We start from the raw sequence: 20873 nt of genomic DNA, 5'->3' as shown, positions 1-20873 counted from the left end.
CTGTAGTTTCCTCAGCCGAATCAACACTATACATCATGATTGTTGGAAGAGTAAGTGACAGATTGAGAGGACTAATTTGTATTCATACTTGCGCCACAAATTATGACAGTCGAAATGAATTAGCTGAATGGTACAGTGAGTACAGTAACCACAGTGAGGGTTCAGAATGTGTGTGACCCCTCCATATTACAAGAGGGACAGATAGGCAGGAGATGCGTCCCAAATGGCATACTATTCCCTATATAGTGAACTACTTTTGACCAGAGCCCAATGGGCCTGGTTGAAAATAGTGCACCAAATAGGGAATAGGGTGCCATTTGGGACTGACAATGTCACAGTCTAATTGCACAAAGGGCGCAAACAGACCCTGTCGTCTGCTCTGTTTGCTTCCTGGGGACTTCAAAACAGCAATATAAAAATGTAAAAATTGTGTGTGTGTGTGTGTGTGTGTGTGTGTGTGTGTGCAGGCAGACCACCGAAGGCACAGGTGGAAAATATGATCCTAGGCACCACACTGTGAACCACATGGCCCACACAACATGGGGGGAAACTGCCTATGCTTGGACACTTGTCAACACAACAAACTCATCTGGGACTCAGAGCACTCTACTGTACGAAACAACAGCAGCTACATCTGAAATAAGACAAAGAGAAGTTTCATCTGAGGAGAAAAGCATGTTTTAGAGATAACTATGTCTTAGTTATCTCTAAAACACGTTGTTATTCTCCTTAAACTGCTCTTTGTCTTGTAGCCATTGTTGTTGATCACAAATTAACACATTGAATGAAGAAGAACCCAACATTCATATTTACACATCTACTGTAATGTACAGATGGTTAAAAAAAGGCAAATCTGAGAATATCTTTGTAATATATCCAAAACTGTCGAAAACCGAGTCATTTCTTGATATCAGATGTAATGCATGTTTGAAAATGGGTTTTGAATTGATGCGTCGTGTCCATACATTAACAATACATTATTTACAGTACATGATATGCTTTGCCCCCTGTCTGCTGCAAGCAGGAGCAGTGTTGGGGGGAATCTTGTCTCCATCTGGCAGCAATTACGTTTTTGAGAGCTCCTCACTGTGCCCCAAATGAAGGGGTGTACCTATCATATCGTTTCAAATCAGAATCATGTTCGACAGAGAAAGACACAAGCCAGGCTGGAGAGAAGAGTTTTGAGATATAAGATATATCAGAACTGTTCTAATTCTACAGTATTTCTATGGACCAGTGTGCCTGTCATTGTTTGATTGAGTTGATTAGATTCATTTTGGGGTAAAACAAATATTAACACACAGTGCCAGTCAAAAGTTTGGACACACCAACTCATTCAAGGATTTTTCTTTATTTTTACTATTTCCTACATTGTAGAATCAAAACTTTTAAATAACACATATGGAATCATTTAGTAACCAAAAAAGTGTTAAACAAATCAAAGTATATTTTTACATTTTAGATTATTCAAGTAGCCACCCTTTGCCTTTGCATAAGCTTGGCATTCTCTAAACCAGGATCACCAGGAATGCTTTTCCAACAATCTTGAAGGAGTTCCCACATATGCTGAGCACAGTTTGGCTGCTTTTCCTTCACTCTGCAGTCCAACTCATCCCAAACCATCTCAATTGGGTTGAGGTTGGGTGATTGGGGGGCCGGGTCATCTGATGCAGTACTCCATCACTCTCCTGCTTTGTCAAATAGCCCTTACACAGCCTGGAGGTGTGTTGGGTCATTATCCTGTTGAAAAACAAATGATAGTCCCACTAAGTGCAAACCAGATGGGATGGCGTAACGCTGCAGAATGATGTGGTAGCCGTGTTGGTTAAGTGTGCCTTGAATTCTAAATAAATCCCTGACAGTGTCACCAGCAAAGCACCCCACACCATCACAGCTCCTCCTCCATGTTTCATCGTGGGAACCACACATGCGGAGATTATCCATTCACCTACTCTGCATCACACAAAGACACGGCAGTTGGAACCAAAAATCTCAAATTTGGACTCATCAGACCAAAGGACAGATTTCCACCGGTCTGATGTCCATTGCTCGTGTTTCTTGGCACAAGCAAGACTCTTCTTATTGGTGTCCTTTAGTAGTGGTTTCTCTGCAGCAATTTGACCATGAAGGCCTGATTCATGCAGTCTCCTCTGAACAGTTGATGTTGAGATGTGTCAGTTACTTGAACTCTGTGACACATTTATTTAGGCTGCAATCTGAGGTGCAGTTAACTCTAATGAGCTTATTCCATGCAGCAGAGGTATCTCTGGGTCTTCCTTTCCTGTGGCAGTCCTCATGAGAGCCAGTTTCATCATAACGCTTGATGGTTTTTTCTACTGCACTTGAAGTTCTTGATATTTTCCAGATTGACTGACCTTCATGTCTTAAAGTAATGATGGACTGTCTATTTCTTTGCTTATTTGAGCTGTTCTTGCCATAATATGGACTTTTACCAAATAGGGCTATCTTATGTATACTACCCCTACCTTGTCACAAATGCATTAAGGAAAGAAATTCCACAAATTAACAAGGCACGCCTGTTAATTGAAAGCATTCCAGGTAACTACCTCACGAAGCTGGTTGAGAGATTGCCAAATATAAAATATATTTTGATTTGTTTAACACTTTTTTGGTTACTACCTGATTCCATAGGTGTTGATGTCTTCACTATTATTCTACAATGTAAAAAATAGTTTTAAAAAATTAAGAAAAACCCTTGATTGAGTAGGTGTGTCCAAACTTTTGACTGGTACTGTGTAACAGGAACAAGTGAGGCCCTTATATGGAGCGTTGCGGGACACCACATTAAGGCCCGAAAGAATTCCATCAATGTCACATTATCATGCTTTATTGTATTTTGTGTTCAGATTAAAAGGCATGATGGATGACATCCAACTTTTCATCACAATTATATGACTATACTGAATTATATCACAAATTGAATGACTGCTTTCAGCACTCATTGTTAATGTTAGAGTATTTCCCAAATGTACTCAGGATTAAACTGTAAATCCAGCAGAGCAGGGAGAGCCCCCACAGGTTTATCCATCTTTCAGATAAGATCTCTGGAGACATTGTGGATATATAATATATATCTATAGTCAGACTCTAGAGAGGAGAGGCTCTACGTTATATGAACCTGTTTGTCAACTATGTGTTGTATTGATCTGGCCTTTATACAGCCGTGACCCATAAAATATGAGCTAAACATAGACTCTGCTGTGTGGCCTGGAGCAGATATATACATCACCAGTCAAAGACAATAGCAGACATAACTATAGGACCTCAGCATGGGATTGGGTTTCCCTGTCAATCCTAAACTACAGATGAAAACCAAAGGCTTGTTGAAAATGTCAACAACTTTGGTCTCAGAACATGTACGCAGCCTACACATGCTCATATTTCAACCTCCACTTAGCCTACACATGCTCATATTTCAACCTCTATGTAGCATAAACATGCTCATATTTCAACCTCCACTTAGCCTACACATGATCATATTTCAACCTCTATGTAGCCTACACATGCTCATATTTCAACCTCCGTTTAGCCTACACATGCTCATATTTCAACCTCTATGTAGCCTACACATGCTCATATTTCAACCTCCATGTAGCCTACACATGCTCATATTTCAACCTCCATGAAGCCTACACATGCTCATATTTCAACCTCCATGAAGCCTACACATGCTCATATTTCAACCTCCATGTAGCCTACACATGCTCATATTTCAACCTCCATGTAACCTACACATGCTCATATTTCAACCTCTATGTAGCCTACAGTCGTGGCCAAAAGTTGAGAATGACACAAATATTAATTTCCACAAAGTTCGCTGCTTCAGTGTCTTCAGATATATTTGTCAGATGTTACTATGGAATACTGAAGTATAATTACAAGCATTTCATAAGTGTCAAATGCTTTTATTGACAATTACATGAAGTTGATGCAAAGTCAATATTTGCAGTGTTGACCATTCTTTTTCAAGACCTCTGCAATCCACCCTGGCATGCTGTCAATTAACTTCTGGGTCACATACTGACTGATGGAGCCCATTCTTGCATATTCAATGCTTGGAGTTTGTCAGAATTTGTGGGGTTTTGTTTGTTCACCCGCCTCTTGAGGATTGACCACAAGTTCTCAATGGGATTAAGGTCTGGGGAGTTTCCTGGCCATGGACCCAAAATATTGATGATTTGTTCCCCGAGCTACTTCATTATCACTTTTGCCTTATGGCAAGGTGCTCCATCATGCTGGGAAAGGCATTGTTCGTCACCAAAATGTTCCTGGATGGTTGGGAGAAGTTGCTCTCGGAGGATGTGTTGGTACCATTCTTTATTCATGGCTTCTCCAAAAGTCTTCGCCTCACTGTGCGAGCAGATGCACTCACACCTGCCTGCTGCCATTCCGAGCAAGCTCTGTACTGGTGGTGCCCCGATTCCGGAGCTGAATAAACTTTAGGAGACGGTCCTGGGGCTTGCTAAACTTTCTTGGGTGCCCTGAAGCCTTCTTCACTACAATTGAACCGCTCTCCTTGAAGTTCTTGATGATCTGATAAATGGTTGATTTATGCGCAATCTTATTGGCAGCAATATCCTTGCCTGTGAAGCCCTTTTTGTGCAAAACAATGATGACGGCACGTGTTTCCTTGCAGGTAACCATGGTTGACAGAGGAAGAACAATGATTCCAAGCACCACCCTCCTTTTGAAGCTTCCAGTCTGTTATTCGAACTCAATCAGCATGAAAGAGTGATCTCCAGCCTTGTCCTCGTCAAAACTCACACCTGTGTTAACGAAAGAATCACTGACATGATGTCACCTGGTCCTTTTGTGGCAGGGCTGAAATGCAGTGGAAATGTTTTTTTTGTGGATTCAGTTCATGTACATGGCAAAGAGGGACTTTGCAATTAATTGCAATTCATCTGATCACTCTTCATAACATTCTGGAGTATATGCAAATTGCCATCATACAAACTGAGGCAGCAGACTTTGTGAAAATTAATATTTGTGTAATTCTCAAAACTTTTGGCCACGACTGTACACATGCTCATATTTCAACTTCTATGTAGCCTACACATGCTCATGTTGCATTAGCCATCAAGCCTCAAACCTCAAGCCTGAGATTTATGCTGACAATAGTGTTATATGTGATATATATAAGAAGGGATTGTAGTTGTTTATTCATGAAGTAAACTGAAATCCCAATGATCCTCATTGGTTTTCAAGCTTGGACATACTGCATAGATTCTATTCCATAATACATTTGAATGTTTCAAAATAGGACTCTGTTCTAGACTAAAATAAATGTGACTTTCTTTAGACACTACCAAAAACCTCTGTGGGGTAATTAATCTCAGAAAACTGGGACTAGGCTGTCCAGGCTGACCAGTAGTGGGGACTGAGGTTTCTGATGAGCCTAGAACTGTCTCAGGGATTTGGGGATGACAGGTTATTTATACATCTCACTTCAACATCTGACTACCCACAACTGAACTGGCCAGAGAAATCATATCCCTCTCTTGGGAACTGATCCTGACCAAAATATATCATGGCCAGAGTGAAAAAAATAAAATTACATTTCGAAAAAACAAATGCTATGTGTGTCAATCTAAATTGTGATTGAAAAATGTAACTAATCTTGTGTTCTAAATTGTGAGTTGATCTTGTTTCCTCAGGTGCCTATCATGTAATAAGAGGCATTTGAGAAATGAAGTGGCATATTTGACATGCCATTTAGTCTCTGCTGTAGCCAGGGGCTTAGCAACATACAGAAGCCTAAATATAATAAAACCTTGACTGTCCTCTATGATCCAGTCAAGACCATTCCTTCTGACCAGATGATCTGTTCAACATTCAACATGATCTCTGTGGTCTGCACCATCTCCAATTCACATACCACCCCAACAGACCAACAGATGGCCCAATTTCTATTGACCTCCACACTGCCCTCACCCACCTGGACAAAAGGAATACCAACAGTTGAAGTCGGAAGTTCACATACACCTTAGGCAAATACATTTAAACTCAAGTTTTTCACAATTCCTGACATGTAATCCTAGTAAACATTCTCTGTCTTAGGTCAGTTAGGATCACCACTTTACCTTAAGAATGTGAAATGTCAGAAAAATAGTAGAGAGAATGATTTATTTCAGCTTTTATTTCTTTCATCACATTCCCAGTGGGTCAGAAGTTTACATACATTCAATTAGTATTTGCTAGCATTGCCTTTAAATTGTTTAACTTGGGTCAAATGTTTTGGGTAGCCTTCCACAAGCTTCCCACAATAAGTTGGGGGAATTTTGGCCCATTCCTCCTGACAGAGCTGGTGTAACTGAGTCAGGTTTGTAGGCCTCCTTTTTTGCACAGGCTTTTTCAGTTCTGCCCACAAATGTTCTATAGGATTGAGGTGAGGACTTTGTTGTCCTTAAACCTTTTTGCCACAACTTTGGAAGTATGCTTGGGGTCATTGTCCATTTAGAAGACCCATTTGCGACCAAGCTTTAACTTCCTGACTGATGTCTTGATATGTTTCTTCAATATATCCACACAATTTTCCATCCTCATAATGCTATCTATTTTGTGAAGTGCACCAGTCCCTCCTGCAGCAAAGCACCCCCACAACATGATGCTGCCACCCCCGTGCTTCATGGTTAGAATGGTGTTCTTCGGCTTGCAAGCGTCCCCCTTTTTCCTCCTAACATAACGATGGTCATTATGGCCAAACAGTTCAATTTTTGTTTCATCAGACCAGAGGACATTTCTCCAAAAAGTCAGATCTTTGTCCCCATGTGCAGTTGCAAACCGTAGTCTGGCTTCTTTATGACGGTTTTGGAGCAGTGGCGTCTTCCTTGCTGAGTGGCCTTTCAGGTTATGTCGATATAGGACTCGTTTTACTGTGGAAATAGATACTTTTGTACCTGTTTCCTCCAGCCTCTTCACAAGGTCCTTTGCTGTTGTTCTGGGATTGATTTGCACTTTTCGCAGCAAAGTAAGTTAATCGCTAGGAGACAGAACGCGTCTTCTTCCTGAGAGGTATGACGGCTGCGTGGTCCCATGGTGTTTATACTTGCATACTATTGTTTGTACAGATGAACGTGGTACCTTCAGGCATTTGGAAATTGCTCCCAACGATGAACCAGACTTGTGGAGGTCTACAATTGTTTTTCTGAGGTCTTGGCTGATTTATATTTTCCCATGATGTCAAGCAAAGAGGCACAGAGTTTGAACGTAGGCCTTGAAATACATCCACAGGTACCTCCAATTGACTCAAATGATGTCAATTAGCCTATCAAAAGCTTCTAAAGCCATGACATCATTTTCTGAAATTTTCCAAGCTGTTTAAAGTCACAGTCAACTTAGTGTATGTAAACTTCTGACCCACTGGAATTGTGATACAGTGAATTATAAGTGAAATAATCTGTAAACAATTGTTGGAAAAATGATTGTGTCATGCACAAAGTAGATGTCCTAACCGACTTGGCAAAACTATAGTTTGTTAACAAGACATTTGTGGAGTGGTTGAAAAACTAGTTTTAATGAGTCCAACCTAAATGTATGTTAACTTCCGACTTCAAATGTATGTAGGAATGTTGTTAATTGACTACAGCTCAGCATTCAACACCATAGTCCACTCCAAGCTCAACACCATGCTCAGAACCCTGGGACTGAACACCTCCCACTGCAACTGGATCCTGAACTTCCTGACGGGCCAGGTAGGTAACAACAACATGAACACAGGGGCCCCTCAGAGGTGTGTGCTTAGTCCAATCCTTTACTCCCTGGTCACTCATGACTGGTAACTCCAACACTATCATCAAGTTTGCTAACGACACGATGGTGGTAGGACTGATCACAGACCCCGATGAGGCAGCCTATGGGGATGGGATCAGAGACCTGGCAGTGTGGTGCCAGGATAACATCCTCTCCCTTAAAACTTCTTAGGGCTAGGCCCCTTTTTCTCCACTTCCTGCCTGAATGACGTGTCCAAAGTAAACTTCCTGTAGCTCAGGCCCTGAAGCCAGGATATGCATATAATTGGTATCATTGGAAAGAAAACACGTTGAAGTTTGTAGAAATGTTAAAGTAATGTAGGAAAATATAACACAATAGATATGGTAGGAAAACATCCAAAGAAATACCAAACAGATTGGTTTTTGAGAGACCATCCTCTTAGAAATGCAAGAGAAATGTCATATTGAAAATTAGCCCCCTGGATGCAATTCCGATGGCTTCCACAGAGTGTCAGCAGTCTAAGTTCAAGGTTTCAGGCTTGTAACTTCAAAAACAAATAAGAAATATCAGTTTTAGTAGAAGGACACAGTCCTGGAAATTTGTGTTAGCGCGTGCCATGAAGACATTACGCACCTGCTAAAATCGGTTTCCTATTGAACATACAGTATGTGAATGTATGAAACCTGTGCCTGTTGTAAAAACATTTTGATGTGGGGCGCCGTCCTCAAACAATTGCATGGCATGTTTCGCTGTAATAGCTACTGTAAATCGTACAGTGCAGCTAGATTAACAAGAATGTAAGCTTTCAGCCGATGAGACACTTATATGCACCTAAATGTTTAAAATCCATAATATTTCTGATTATTTATTTGAAATAACTTTGGCGAGACAAAGCTTATCGTGGACTAAAGGAAACGGAGGACCGAACACGCCCCCATCCACATCGATGGGGAAGTAGTGGAGCAGGTCGAGAGCTTCAAGTTTCTCGGTGTCCACATCACTAAGGAATTAGCATGGTCCACACACACACCCACACAGTTGTGAAGAGGGCATGACAGAAGAGGGCCTCTTCCCCGTCAGGAGGCTGGAAAGATTTTGACATGGGCCCTCAGATCCTCAAAATGGTCTACAGCTGCACGATTGAGAGCATCTTGACTGGCTGCATCACCGCTTGGTATGGCAACTGCTAGGCACTCGACCGCAAGGTGCTACAGAGGGTGGTGAGTAGGGCTGGGAATTGCCAGGGACCTCACAATACGATATCACAATACTTTGGTGCCTATACGATATGTATTGCGATTCTTACGATTCTATATGTATTGCGATTCTCATGATTCTATATGTATTGTGATTCTCACGATTCTATATGTACTGCGATTCAATACTGTGATTTTATTGCGATTCGGTGTTTCAAAAACATTGCCCGCCACATGTCTCCTGCAGACAGACAGTTTTTATCAGTCATTTAAATAAAAAAAAGTTTTAATTAAAATAAATTGGCTCCCTATTTAAAAATAAGATGGAGAACAAACTATTAAGGAAAATAATACTGAAGTCTTGGTGCAGGTACAGCCAAAATAATATTGCGATATTGTCAAAATAAATATTCTGATATGTAACTGTATCGATTTTCTCCCCCCATCACTAGTGGCGCTTACGGCTCAGCACACTCACTTACACTGACACCCCAACACACACACACACACACTGATGCCACACACACTCACCACATACACTGCTTTCACTGTCTATTATCTATCGTGTTGCCTTGTCACTTTACCCCTACCATTATGTACCTAGCTACCTCAATTAACTCGTACCCCTGCACATCGACTCAGTGCTGGTATAAATACATTTTCAAAATATGTTTTATTGTGGAAAGGGAGGGGGGATCAGCCATAGTAGTAATAATAATAATGTATTCCATTTAGCAGACGCTTTTATCCAAAGCGACTTACAGTCATGTGTGCATACATTCTACGTATGGGTGGTCCCGGGAATCGAACCCACTACCCTGGCGTTACAAGCGCCATGCTCTACCAACTGAGCTACAGAAGGACGGTGCTCCTGGAGCCAATTAGGGTTAAGGGCCCATCAACAAATTGTTCACCTTGTCAGCTCGGGTATTCAAACCAGCGACCTTTCAGTTACTGGCCCAACGCTCTAAGCGCTAAGCTACGTGTATATACATATAGCCATGTACACTAAGGGTACAAAACATTAGGAACATCTGCTCTTTCCATGACATAGACTGACCAGGTGAATCCATGTGAAAGCTATGATCCCTTATTGATGTCACTTGTTAAATCCACTTCAATCAGTGTAGATGAAGGGGAGTAGACGGGTTAAAGAAGGATGTTTAAGCTTTGTGACAATTGAGACATGGATTGTGGACGTGTGCCATTCAGAGGGTGAATGGGCAAGAATAAATATTTAAGCGCCTTTGATCGAGGTATGGTAGTAGGTGCCAGGTGCACCGGGTTTGAGTGTGTCAAGAACTGCAACGCTGCTGGGTTTTTCAGGCCCAACAGTTTCCCATGTGTATCAAGATTGGTCCACCACCCAAAGGACATCCAGCCAACTTGACACAACTGTGGGAAGCATTGGAGTCAACATGGGCCAGCATCCCTGTGGAAAGATTTCAACACCTTGTAGAGTCCATGCCCCGACAAATTTAGGCTGTTGAGGTCAAAAGGACAACTCAATATTAGAAAGGTAAGCCTAATGTTTAACCCTACCCTAATCTTTTGTACACTCAGTGTATATAGCCATGTTATTTTCACTTGTTATTGCTATTCACTGTGTATTTATTCCTCATGTCACTATTTCTATTTTTATTATATCTTTAATTCTGCATTGTTGTTAGTCTACACCTGTAGTTTATGAAGCATGTGACAAATATAATTAGATTTGGAGGCATGAACTCAAACAGTACATCAAACAGATAACATCAGTCAGTGCTTCTAAGTTTATAATTTCCACTCAAAAATATGATCAACCCCTACAAAAATGTCCATTAATTAGAATCCACATAATAATTCACATTTCCTATTGTTGCAGGATTATTTTTCTGCTACTGGCTCAAATGAAGATCCTACATTTGTAGGAGCCTCTGGGAAAACACAACACTTCAGTATGTTTACATGGAATTAGAATTCACTATGAATATTATCTGTCTGTGGTGAGTTGATGCATACAGAATAAGAAATGGGATGATACTGTCTATTAAAGATGGATTCCGTGACGGTGAAATGTCTATTTGCGATATTACAACAACAAGGAAGTTACTGCAAACAATGAAGACTGTTTTCTTCCCCCTCGGATATCATTGCAAGCGTGATAGAACTGCAGAATATTTACTGCAAAAAGAATTGCCACGCTATATAATAAGTACATGAATTCAGAATAGGCTCAGTAGGCTACCTCATTAAATACCTGTTATTACCTATTCCTCAATAATAACATAAGCTTATTTTCTGTCAATTAAAAACTCCACAACATTGTATATCTTTGAACATGAGGGTAACTTCTGCATGCCAGATATACAGGCAACTGTAAGTTGTAAGTTGTATTTCATGTGATGATTGAGACCACTGTTAGGATCTGCTATCCCGGGCAGAACCCATCAAATCGAGAACTTCCAGCGAATCAGACGTGGCATTTTTTTCTGAGCATTTGTTATCAGCCATAGGGGGTTATTAGACTGATGCTTTCTGGGAGTGCTGGCTAAATAACATTAGCTTGGATTACACATAACCAAAAAGTATTACCTCTAAAGCTTAAGCAAAATTGGATCTCCCGAGAGGAGCACAATTGGACCAGCGTAGTCCGGGTTATGGGGGGTTTAGCCGGCCCGGGATGTCCTTGTGCCATCGAGCTCTAGCGACTCATGTGGTGGGCCGGGCGCATGCACATTGACTTCTTTCGTCAGCTGTACAGTGTTTCCTCCGACACATTGGTGCGGCTGGCTTCCGGGTTAAGCGAGCAGCGTGTCAGGAAGCAGTGCAGCTTGGCATGGCCGTGTTTGGGAGGACGCATGGCTCTCGAACTTTGCCTCTCCAGAGTCCGTACGGGAGTTACAGCGACGGGACAAGACTGTAACTACCAATTGGATATCACAAAATTGGGGAGAAATGGGGTAAAAAGTACTACAAATGTATATATATATATATAAAAAAAATAGCTAAATGAGGTCTGATCTCTCTTTCACTAGGCAATTGATTATTTGAGGCATGAAATCTATACTGTACAACAACAAACAACAACATAAAGAGTTGAATGTCTATTGCAAACTCTCCAATATGTTTCAGATGTCTTGATTTTATTTGGATGGAAACGTTTCAACTCAGGATCAACTATTATGGATGCTTTTCATCATTTTTATGAAGACTGACTGGACATTAGAAACTGCTAGAATTTAAATTGATTATCATGAAAAGTTAATATTTTTATGTGAAAATTAAAAATATGAGAAGTTATCTTTGTATAGAAAAGTGTTGAGGTAAATCTTCATATAATTCAACTTAAGTAAAATTGTAAATCTTAAAAACAAATGTGATGGAATACAAATGTTCATCTATATTTGTACATTTAAAAAAGCACAATACATTTACATTCAGGATGTTAAAAATGTAACCAAGTGGGGCTTCCTAAACCACCCCATGATGATCACGATGTCTCATGTATCCATCCTTCAATGTGGAGATGCAGATGGCGATGTGTTAGTATCCTTTACTTGGACATATTCTAGCATTGCATCCCAAATGGTACCCTATTCTCTACCCAGTACACTACTTTTGACAGAAGCCCTATGGGCCCTGGTCAAAAGTAGTGTACTATATAAGGAAATGGGTGCCATTTGTGACACATCCTAACTGCCCACAGTAGCGCCAGATGCCGTGCTTTAGGTGTTCAGAACAGTCGACCGGCTGGTCAGAGACGGAGTCTATTACCAACACATCTGTTACACATGACTTTCTGGCAACGGACACTTTCTCTCTTTTAGTCAACTATTTCAGTGGTGTGTGGGGGGGGGGGGGGGGTTCTATGCAAACAGCTCTGAGAATTCAATATTGATGTTATTAAACAAGGTAGCTTCCTGTAGGCCTACACATACAGTATTTGTTTACAACATTTGATGTAGGGCTAGGCCTATTAACTGTTGCTAATCTACTATAGTTGCTTAGCCTACCTATCAATATTCAAAACTTTATGGTTCAAAACTTCTGTTTCTTTAGTTGTCAAGCTATGTCAAAGATAAGTCTAAAATCAATTTCATCCCTCCTTGTCAACGGTGACATAAACGGAAGAGCACAGTCAATGGCCAGCCCCTGCTGTAGGATAATGGGGCTCGGTTAATGGTCATCTACTTTAAAGTGAGAGTGATACCATGCGCCTTATAGGCAGGCATGTTCTGCTGGAAGAAATACTAGGCTACTTTGTGTTGTGTTATGTTTCTGTAGGCCGAAATACATTATTTTAAATTGTATTCGACCACTTGTAGAGCTGAGCCAGCCAATAGCCTAATAAGCCTTCTTTAAATGTTATAGCTGACGCCTCAGCCAAGTATGGTCTGCACTACGTCTTGACGTTGCTAATTTTCTCCGGTCAGCTACTGAATCATGGGCTAATCTTGTTTCATGTAGCTGTAGGTTAGTTACAGGTTCATCCAGCTTATTCTGACATTGTCACTTCATGAGAATTTATCGGATGCATGAACATTCTGTTTCACTAAAGCTGTGAAAATGGAACACCTGTGTTTTCATGTTAAAATACTATGGTTTATGAATCAACTCCCCGTTGTATGCTAGTGCTACAGTCGGCTGCATCACTGTCAGAAGAAACGAACACACCAGCAGGCTGGCACAGTGAGCTCACCTGTAGGGGTCTCTGGCTGAATAGGACTCCATGTAACCCTCATCGATGTCAGAAGGACGTCGTGACTCTTCTTCCCTATTTGAAATATCCCTCTCACTATCGGTTCGTCGTAATCGGTGTACCGTTTCTCTGACTGCTCATTTTCCCGATCAAACGACTCCTCCCCGCAAAGCTGGGGAGCTGAGACCGAGCGTTTCTCGTTTTTTTGTTGTTGTGGTTGTTGCCTTCTGTTTTTCTTCTTCTTCCCACGGTTTCCTTTACTCACGGGCGACACCGGTTCCGTCTCGCTCAACTCCTCCTGGCTCTCTGACCAAGCGTTCCGTGCATTTGATTTTAAAGGGGATTCAAACATGATTTGAATACGATAAGAGTAAAGTCTAATTTTCGGAATGGTGCCTTGGAGACTATTTACTGGGTGGGCGCGTGCCCGCGAGGGTAAGGTTATTATGGCAGGTCTGCCAGTTGAAACTTCCCCCTCGGCCTCGCGCGCCCGTGGCCGTCCCTCCCGGTCATGCGCCTGCATCTCCATAGTTTATTTCTTGAAGTTGCTCACTTGCATCTTATGGATGACATATGGGACCAAGATGACTTTGCTACTTTGATGAATAATACATAACGACTACGTTTATTAAGGATAGAGCATTACATCAGTTTAAGAAGCTGTGAACCTAGGTACTGAACAAAAATCAGCGTGGGAAAAAGTACTCAATTGTCATACTTCAGTAAAAGTAAAGATATCTTAATGGAAAATGCCTCGAGTAAAAGTGAAAGTCACCCAGTAAAATACTACTTGAGTAGAAGTCTAAAAGTATCTGGTTTTAAATGTACTTATGTACAGTGGTGGGAAAAGTACTCAATTGTCAAAAGTAAATGCTATACATCAAATTCCTTGTATTCAGCAAACCAGACAGCACGATTTCCTTATTATTATTATTTTTAATTGACAGCCAGGGGCACACTCCAATACTCAGACATCATTTACAAACGAAGTATTTGTGTTTAGTGAGTCTGCCAGATCAGAGGCCGTAACTCCTAAGCATTCAATTGTAACGAGTAGTTTTGGGTGTCAAGGAAAATGTATGGAGTAAAATGTACATTATTTTCTTTAGGAATGTAGTGAAGTAAAATTAAATATTGTCAAAAATATAAATAGTAATGTACAGATACAGTAGAAGTTGACATACACTTAGGTTGGAGTCATTAAAACTTGTTTTTCAACCACTCCACAAATTACTTGTTAACCAACTATAGTTTTGGCAAGTTGTTTAGGACATCTACTTTGTGCATGACACAAGTCATTTTTCCAACAATTGTTTACAGATATATTATTTCCCTTATAATTCCCGGTATCAAAATTCCAGTGGGTCAGAAGTTTACATACACTAAGTTGACTGTGCCTTTAAACAGCTTGGAAAATTCCAGAAAATTATGTCCTGGCTTTAGAAGCTTCTGAAAGGCTAATTGACATCATTTGAGCCAATTGAAAGTGTACCTGTGGATGTATTTAAAGGACTACCTTCAAGCTCAGTACCTCTTTGCTTGACATCATGGGAAAATCTAAAGAAATCAGCCAAAACCTCTGAAAAAAAATTGTAGGCCTCCACAAGTCTGGTTCATCCTTGTGAGCAATTTTCAAATGCCTGAAGGTCCCACGTTCATCAGTACAAATAATAGTACGCAAGTATTTTTATTTTTATTTATTTATTTCACCTTTATTTAACCAGGTAGGCAAGTTGAGAACAAGTTCTCATTTACAATTGCGACCTGGCCAAGATAAAGCAAAGCAGTTCGACAGATATAACGACACAGAGTTACACATGGAGTAAAACAAACATACAGTCAATAATACAGTATAAACAAGTCTATATACAATGTGAGCAAATGAAGTGAGAAGGGAGGTAAAGGCAAAAAAGGCCATGGTGGCAAAGTAAATACAATATAGCAAGTAAAACACTGGAATCGTAGTTTTGCAATGGAAGAATGTGCAAAGTAGACATAAAAATAATGGGGTGCAAAGGAGCAAAATTAATTAATTAATTAAATACAGTTGGGAAAGAGGTAGTTGTTTGGGCTAAATTATAGGTGGGCTATGTACAGGTGCAGTAATCTGTAAGATGCTCTGACAGTTGGTGCTTAAAGCTAGTGAGGGAGATAAGTGTTTCCAGTTTCAGAGATTTTTGTAGTTCATTCCAGTCATTGGCAGCAGAGAACTGGAAGGAGAGGCGGCCAAAGAAAGAATTGGTTTTGGGGGTGACTAGAGAGATATACCTGCTGGAGTGTGTGCTACAGGTGGGAGATGCTATGGTGACCAGCGAGCTGAGATAAGGGGGGACTTTATCTATATAAACACCATGGGACCACGCAACCGCCATACCACTCAGGAAGGAGACTTATTCTGTCTGTGATGAAAGAAATAAAAGCTGAAATAAATAATTCTCTCTACTATTATTCTGACATTTCACAGTCTTAAAATAAAGTGGTGATCCTACCTAACCTAGGAGAGGGAATGTTTTACTAGGATTAAATGTCAGGAATTTTGAAAACTGAGTTTAAATGTATTTGGCTAAGGTGTATGTAAGCTTCTGACTTCAACTGTACCCCCAAAAACTACTAAGTATTTTCACTTAGGTACTTTACACCACTGACAAAAAATAAACACAACATGTAAAGTGTTGGTCCCATGTTTGATGAGCTGAAATAAAAGATTCCAGAAATGTTCCATATGCACAAAAATATTATTTCTGTCAGCTATTGCACAAATTTGTTTACATCTCTGTTAGTGAGCATGTCTCCTCTGCCAAGATAACCTGACAGTTATGGCATATCAAGAAACTGATTAAACATCATGATCATTGCACAGGTGCACCTTGTGCTGGGGACAATAAACGGCTACTCTAAAATTAACAGTTTTGTCACACAATGCAATACCACAGATGTCTCAGGAGTGTGCAATTGGCATGCTGACTGCAGGAATGTCCATCAGAGTTGCTGCCAGGGAATTGAATGTTAATTTCTCTACCATAAACCACCTCCAACGTTGTTTTAGAGAATTTGGCGGTACGTCCAACCGGCTTCACAAACACAGACCACGTGTAACCACGCCAGCCCAGGACCTCCACATCCGGCTTCTTCATCTGCAAGATTGTCTGAGACCAGCCACTCGGACAGCTGTGCGTATGCACAACCAAAGCATTTCTGCACAAACTGTCAGAAACCGTCTCAGGGAAGCTCATCTGCATGCTTGTTGTGAGCTCTTCACAGATGAATCCCGGTTTCAACTGCACCAGGCAGATGGCAGACAGTGTGTATGGCGTTGTCTGGGCGAGCGGTTTGCTGATGTCATGGGGCACTATGTTCACAACATTGGTGGTGGTAGGGTTATGGTATTAGCAGGCATAAGCTATGGACAATGAACACATTTTATTGATGGCAATTTGTATGCACAGAGATACCGTAATGAGATCCTGAGGCCCATTGCCGTGCCATTCATCGGCCAGCGTGTTTCACCCACCAATATCTATTCCAGCAAATTCGCACAGCCATTGAAGGGGAGTGGGTCAACATTCCACAGCCTGATCAACACTATGCAAAGGAAATGTGTCGCACTGCATGAGGCAAATGGTGGTCACGTCAGATACTGAATGGTTTTCTGATCCATGCCCCTACTTTTTTTAAGGTATCTGTGACCAAAAGATCCATATCTATAATCCCAGTCATGCAAAATCCATAGATTATTTTTGATGTGTAGTTTTGATTGACACAAGGTTGACTGTAGCTTCTATTAAAATGCAAAGCAAAACTGTATTATCATAGAGTCTATTAGGGATAGTTCACTGTAAAACATTAAACTGAACATAATAGAAGTTCAAAAGAAAATGTATTTTATTTTTCTATATTGAAGCATGTTACACTCTTAAAAATGCTGGATTAAAAATAACGCAATTTGGGGCCTCCCGAGTGGCCAGCACACCGGGAGACCCATGAGGCGGCGTACAATTGGTCCAGCGTCGTCTGGGTTGGGGGAGGGTTTGGCAGGCCGGGATGTCCTTGTCCTAGCGACTCCTTGTGGCGGGTCGGGCGCATACACGCTGACTTTTGTTTCCTCGGACACATTGGTGCTTCCAGGTTAAGTAAGCAGTGTGTCAAGAACTAGTGCGGCTTGGCAGGGTCGTGTTTCGGAGGACACGTGGCTCTCGACCTTCGCCTCTTCCGAGTCCGTATGGGAGTTGCAATCGTGGGACAAGAATGTAACTACTAATTGCATATTGCTAAAAAATAAAACAATTTGTGTTTTTTGGTGGGTAAATATTGGGCAGAACACACGCTGGATTATTTTGACCCAACCAGTTGGGTTGCGTGAATAACCCAAATATGGGTTAATTGGACCATTATTTGGATATTTTTTACTCTCATGCTGGGTTGACCTAGCAGCTGGGTCTTTTATTATGTAATCCTTAGGATATTTTCAGGAGGCGTGTCTTATTATAGGCTTTGCTTTCAGATAGCTCTTGTTTATTTTATTGAACCTTTATTTAAACAGGGAGTCACATTGAGATTAAACATCTATTTTACAAGAGAGACCTGTAACCTTTACAATAAAAAAGGAATAATGAAACAACATACACATATAAAGTACCAGCAAAAAGTAGAAACACCTACACATTCTAGGGTATTTCTTTATTTTACTATTTTCTACATTGTAGAATAATAGTGAAGACATCAAAACATTGAAATAACACATCATGTGGAATCATGTAGTAACCAAAAAAGTGCTAAATAAATCAAAATATATTTTATATTCTTCAAAGTAGCCACCATTTGCTCTACCATTCGCTCTACCAGCTTAATCTGCAATGCTTTTCCAACAGTCTTGAAGGAGTTACCATATATGCTGAGCACAGTTTGGCTGCTTTTCCTTCACTCTGCAGTCCAACTCATCCCAAACCATCTCAATTGGGTTGAGGTTGGGTGATTGTGGGGGCCAGGTCATCTGATGCAGCACTCCATTATTCTCTTTATTGGTCAAATAGCCCTTACACAGCGTGGAGGTGTGTTGGGTCATTGTCCTGTTGAAAAACAAATGATAGTCCCACTAAGCGCAAACCAGATGGGATGGCGTACCGCAGCAGAATGCTGTGGTAGCCATGATGGTTAAGTGTGCCTTGAATTCTAAATAAATCACTGACAGTGTCACCAGCGAAGCACACCCACACCATCCCACCTCCTCCTCCATGCTTCACGGTGGGAACCACACGTGGAGATCATCCGTTTACCAACTCTGCATCTCACAAAGAAACAGCAGTTGGAATCAAAAATCTGGACTCGTCAGACCAAAGGACAGATTTCCACCAGTCTAATGTCCATTGCTCGTGTTTCTTTGCCTAAGCAAGTCTCTTCTCATTATAGGTGTCCCTTTATTGTGGTTTCTTTGCAGCAATTCGACCAGGAAGGCCTGATTAACAGTCTCCTCTGAACAGTTGATGTTGAGATGTCTGTGTCACGGTTCATGAATCCACTGCCTCCCTCTCTCTTTCTCTCTCTCTCTCTCTCTCTCTCTCTCTCTCTCTCTCTCTCTCTCTCTCTCTCTCTCTCTCTCTCTCTCTCTCTCTCTCTCTCGTGTTTGTGTTGGCGTGGTTCCCAATCTCGGCCTGATTGTCTGCGCCAGCTGGAACCACTTATCTTCCCTTTATATGTTCTGTAACCAGTGTTTCTTGTTGTCAGATCGTTGTTACTTCCCTGAGGTTGTGTCGTGTGTCTGTGCTCTTCTCTCGCCGCCCTTGTATGGATTATCTGCTGTGCTCCTTCCTACCCATCCGGACACACTCCCCTGGATTTCTCAGCACGCTATCTTCGGAAGATGCGCCCTAGTCCCTGTGTTGGATTCCGTCTGAGTACAGTCTGTCTGTCCTGTTGCTGCTGTAAACTGTATGCATTAAACCATCGTTGCTTGCATCTTGCATCCGCCTCTGTATTGTCACAGAACGATCTGACCAGACCATGGATGCAGCGAGTTCAACGAGTCTGACCGAATTCATTTCCCGCAGTATCACGAGAATGGATCAACAAGAGGAGAACATCTCCAGCACAGGTCGGGCAGTACAAGCCCTTGCGACGCAGGTATCCCAGATGACCCAACAATTACAACATCTGAGGGGTTCCGCTGCGCCACCTACACCGGCAGTTCAACCCGCCCCGCCAGAGCCGGATTCCCTGCTAGAGCCACGGCTACCGACACCAGAGGGTTATTCAGGTGATCCTGAATATTGCAGAGCTTTTCTTACGAGATGTCCCATGCATTTCTCGTTGCAGCCACGGACCTTCAACCGTGAACAGTCTAAGGTAGCATTCGTACTCACACTGCTATCAGGCAAAGCGGCTCATTGGGGAACGGCGGTGTGGGCGAACCAGGACCCATGCTGCACCTCTTTCCAGACACTCTCCGAGGAGATGAGAAGGGTCTTCGATCGGGCCGTGGCGGGTAGGGAGGCGGCCAGACTACTCACTGACCTTCGCCAAGGAGACCGTTCAGTATCGGAATACTCCATCCAATTCCGCACTCTGGCCGCAGAGTGTCAGTGGAACGAGGAGGCGCAGTGGGACATGTTCCTGCATGGGCTGGAGGACCGGATCCAGAAGGAGATTTATGTTCTGGACCTTCCCAGGAGTTTAAATGGACTAGTGGAACTAGCCTTGAGGGTCGACGCTCGTCTGAGTCGTATTGGCCGCCGAGCATGCCCTAACAGACCGTATAACGACACGGAGGGCGGGCATGCCAGCGGCGGGAACACGGCCAGTTCAGCCTCCACTCACGAACCCATGCAGCTGGGGAGAGCTCGCCTCTCCCGGGAAGAGAGGGAGAGGCGGAGATCCTAAGGACTCTGTCTCTACTGTGGTAGAGCGGGCCACTTTATCCACTCCTGCCCGGTAAAAGATCAGGCCCGGTAGTAAACAGGAGGCTACTATCGGGTGGTGTCACCACAGAGAAGACCTCATCATCTACTCTCCTCCCGGTAAGACTAAGATGGGCCACCCACACGCACGACACCCAAGCCTTACTGGACTCAGGAGCAGAGGGTAATTTCATGGACTTCAAGCTCGCTCACAAACTCCAGATTCCTATCACCTCACTCACGCACAAGATATCCGTCAACGCTCTCAATGTTCAAGAACTCCCCAACATTTCTCACACCACTGAACCTATCACACTCATCACTTCTGGCAATCACACTGAGACACTATCATTTCTACTCATGGACTCACCC

The 20873-nt window shown here is 42.0% G+C and overlaps 1 protein-coding gene across 3 annotated transcripts in view; it reads right to left on the bottom strand.

Moving 5' to 3' along the window:
* cerkl (ceramide kinase-like) overlaps nucleotides 1-14083 on the bottom strand; it is a 133531-nt gene extending 119448 nt beyond the window's left edge. For 2 of the 3 annotated variants that reach the window (XM_046367707.1, XM_046367722.1), the window contains exon 1: nucleotides 13612-14082. In XM_046367707.1, coding sequence (XP_046223663.1) covers nucleotides 13612-13963 — 352 coding nt within the window. In that variant the 5' untranslated portion in view covers nucleotides 13964-14082. Of the gene's footprint in view, nucleotides 1-13611 lie in introns of all 3 variants that reach the window. The other variant, XM_046367713.1, reaches the window with a different exon arrangement.
* Nucleotides 14084-20873: the final 6790 nt, after the last annotated feature.

Source organism: Oncorhynchus gorbuscha, linkage group LG01, assembly GCF_021184085.1.
Source record: "Oncorhynchus gorbuscha isolate QuinsamMale2020 ecotype Even-year linkage group LG01, OgorEven_v1.0, whole genome shotgun sequence".
Lineage (NCBI taxonomy): Eukaryota > Metazoa > Chordata > Actinopteri > Salmoniformes > Salmonidae > Oncorhynchus > Oncorhynchus gorbuscha.
Note: the sequence above shows the minus strand (reverse complement) of the source record. Positions and strands in the feature narration are given on the sequence as shown.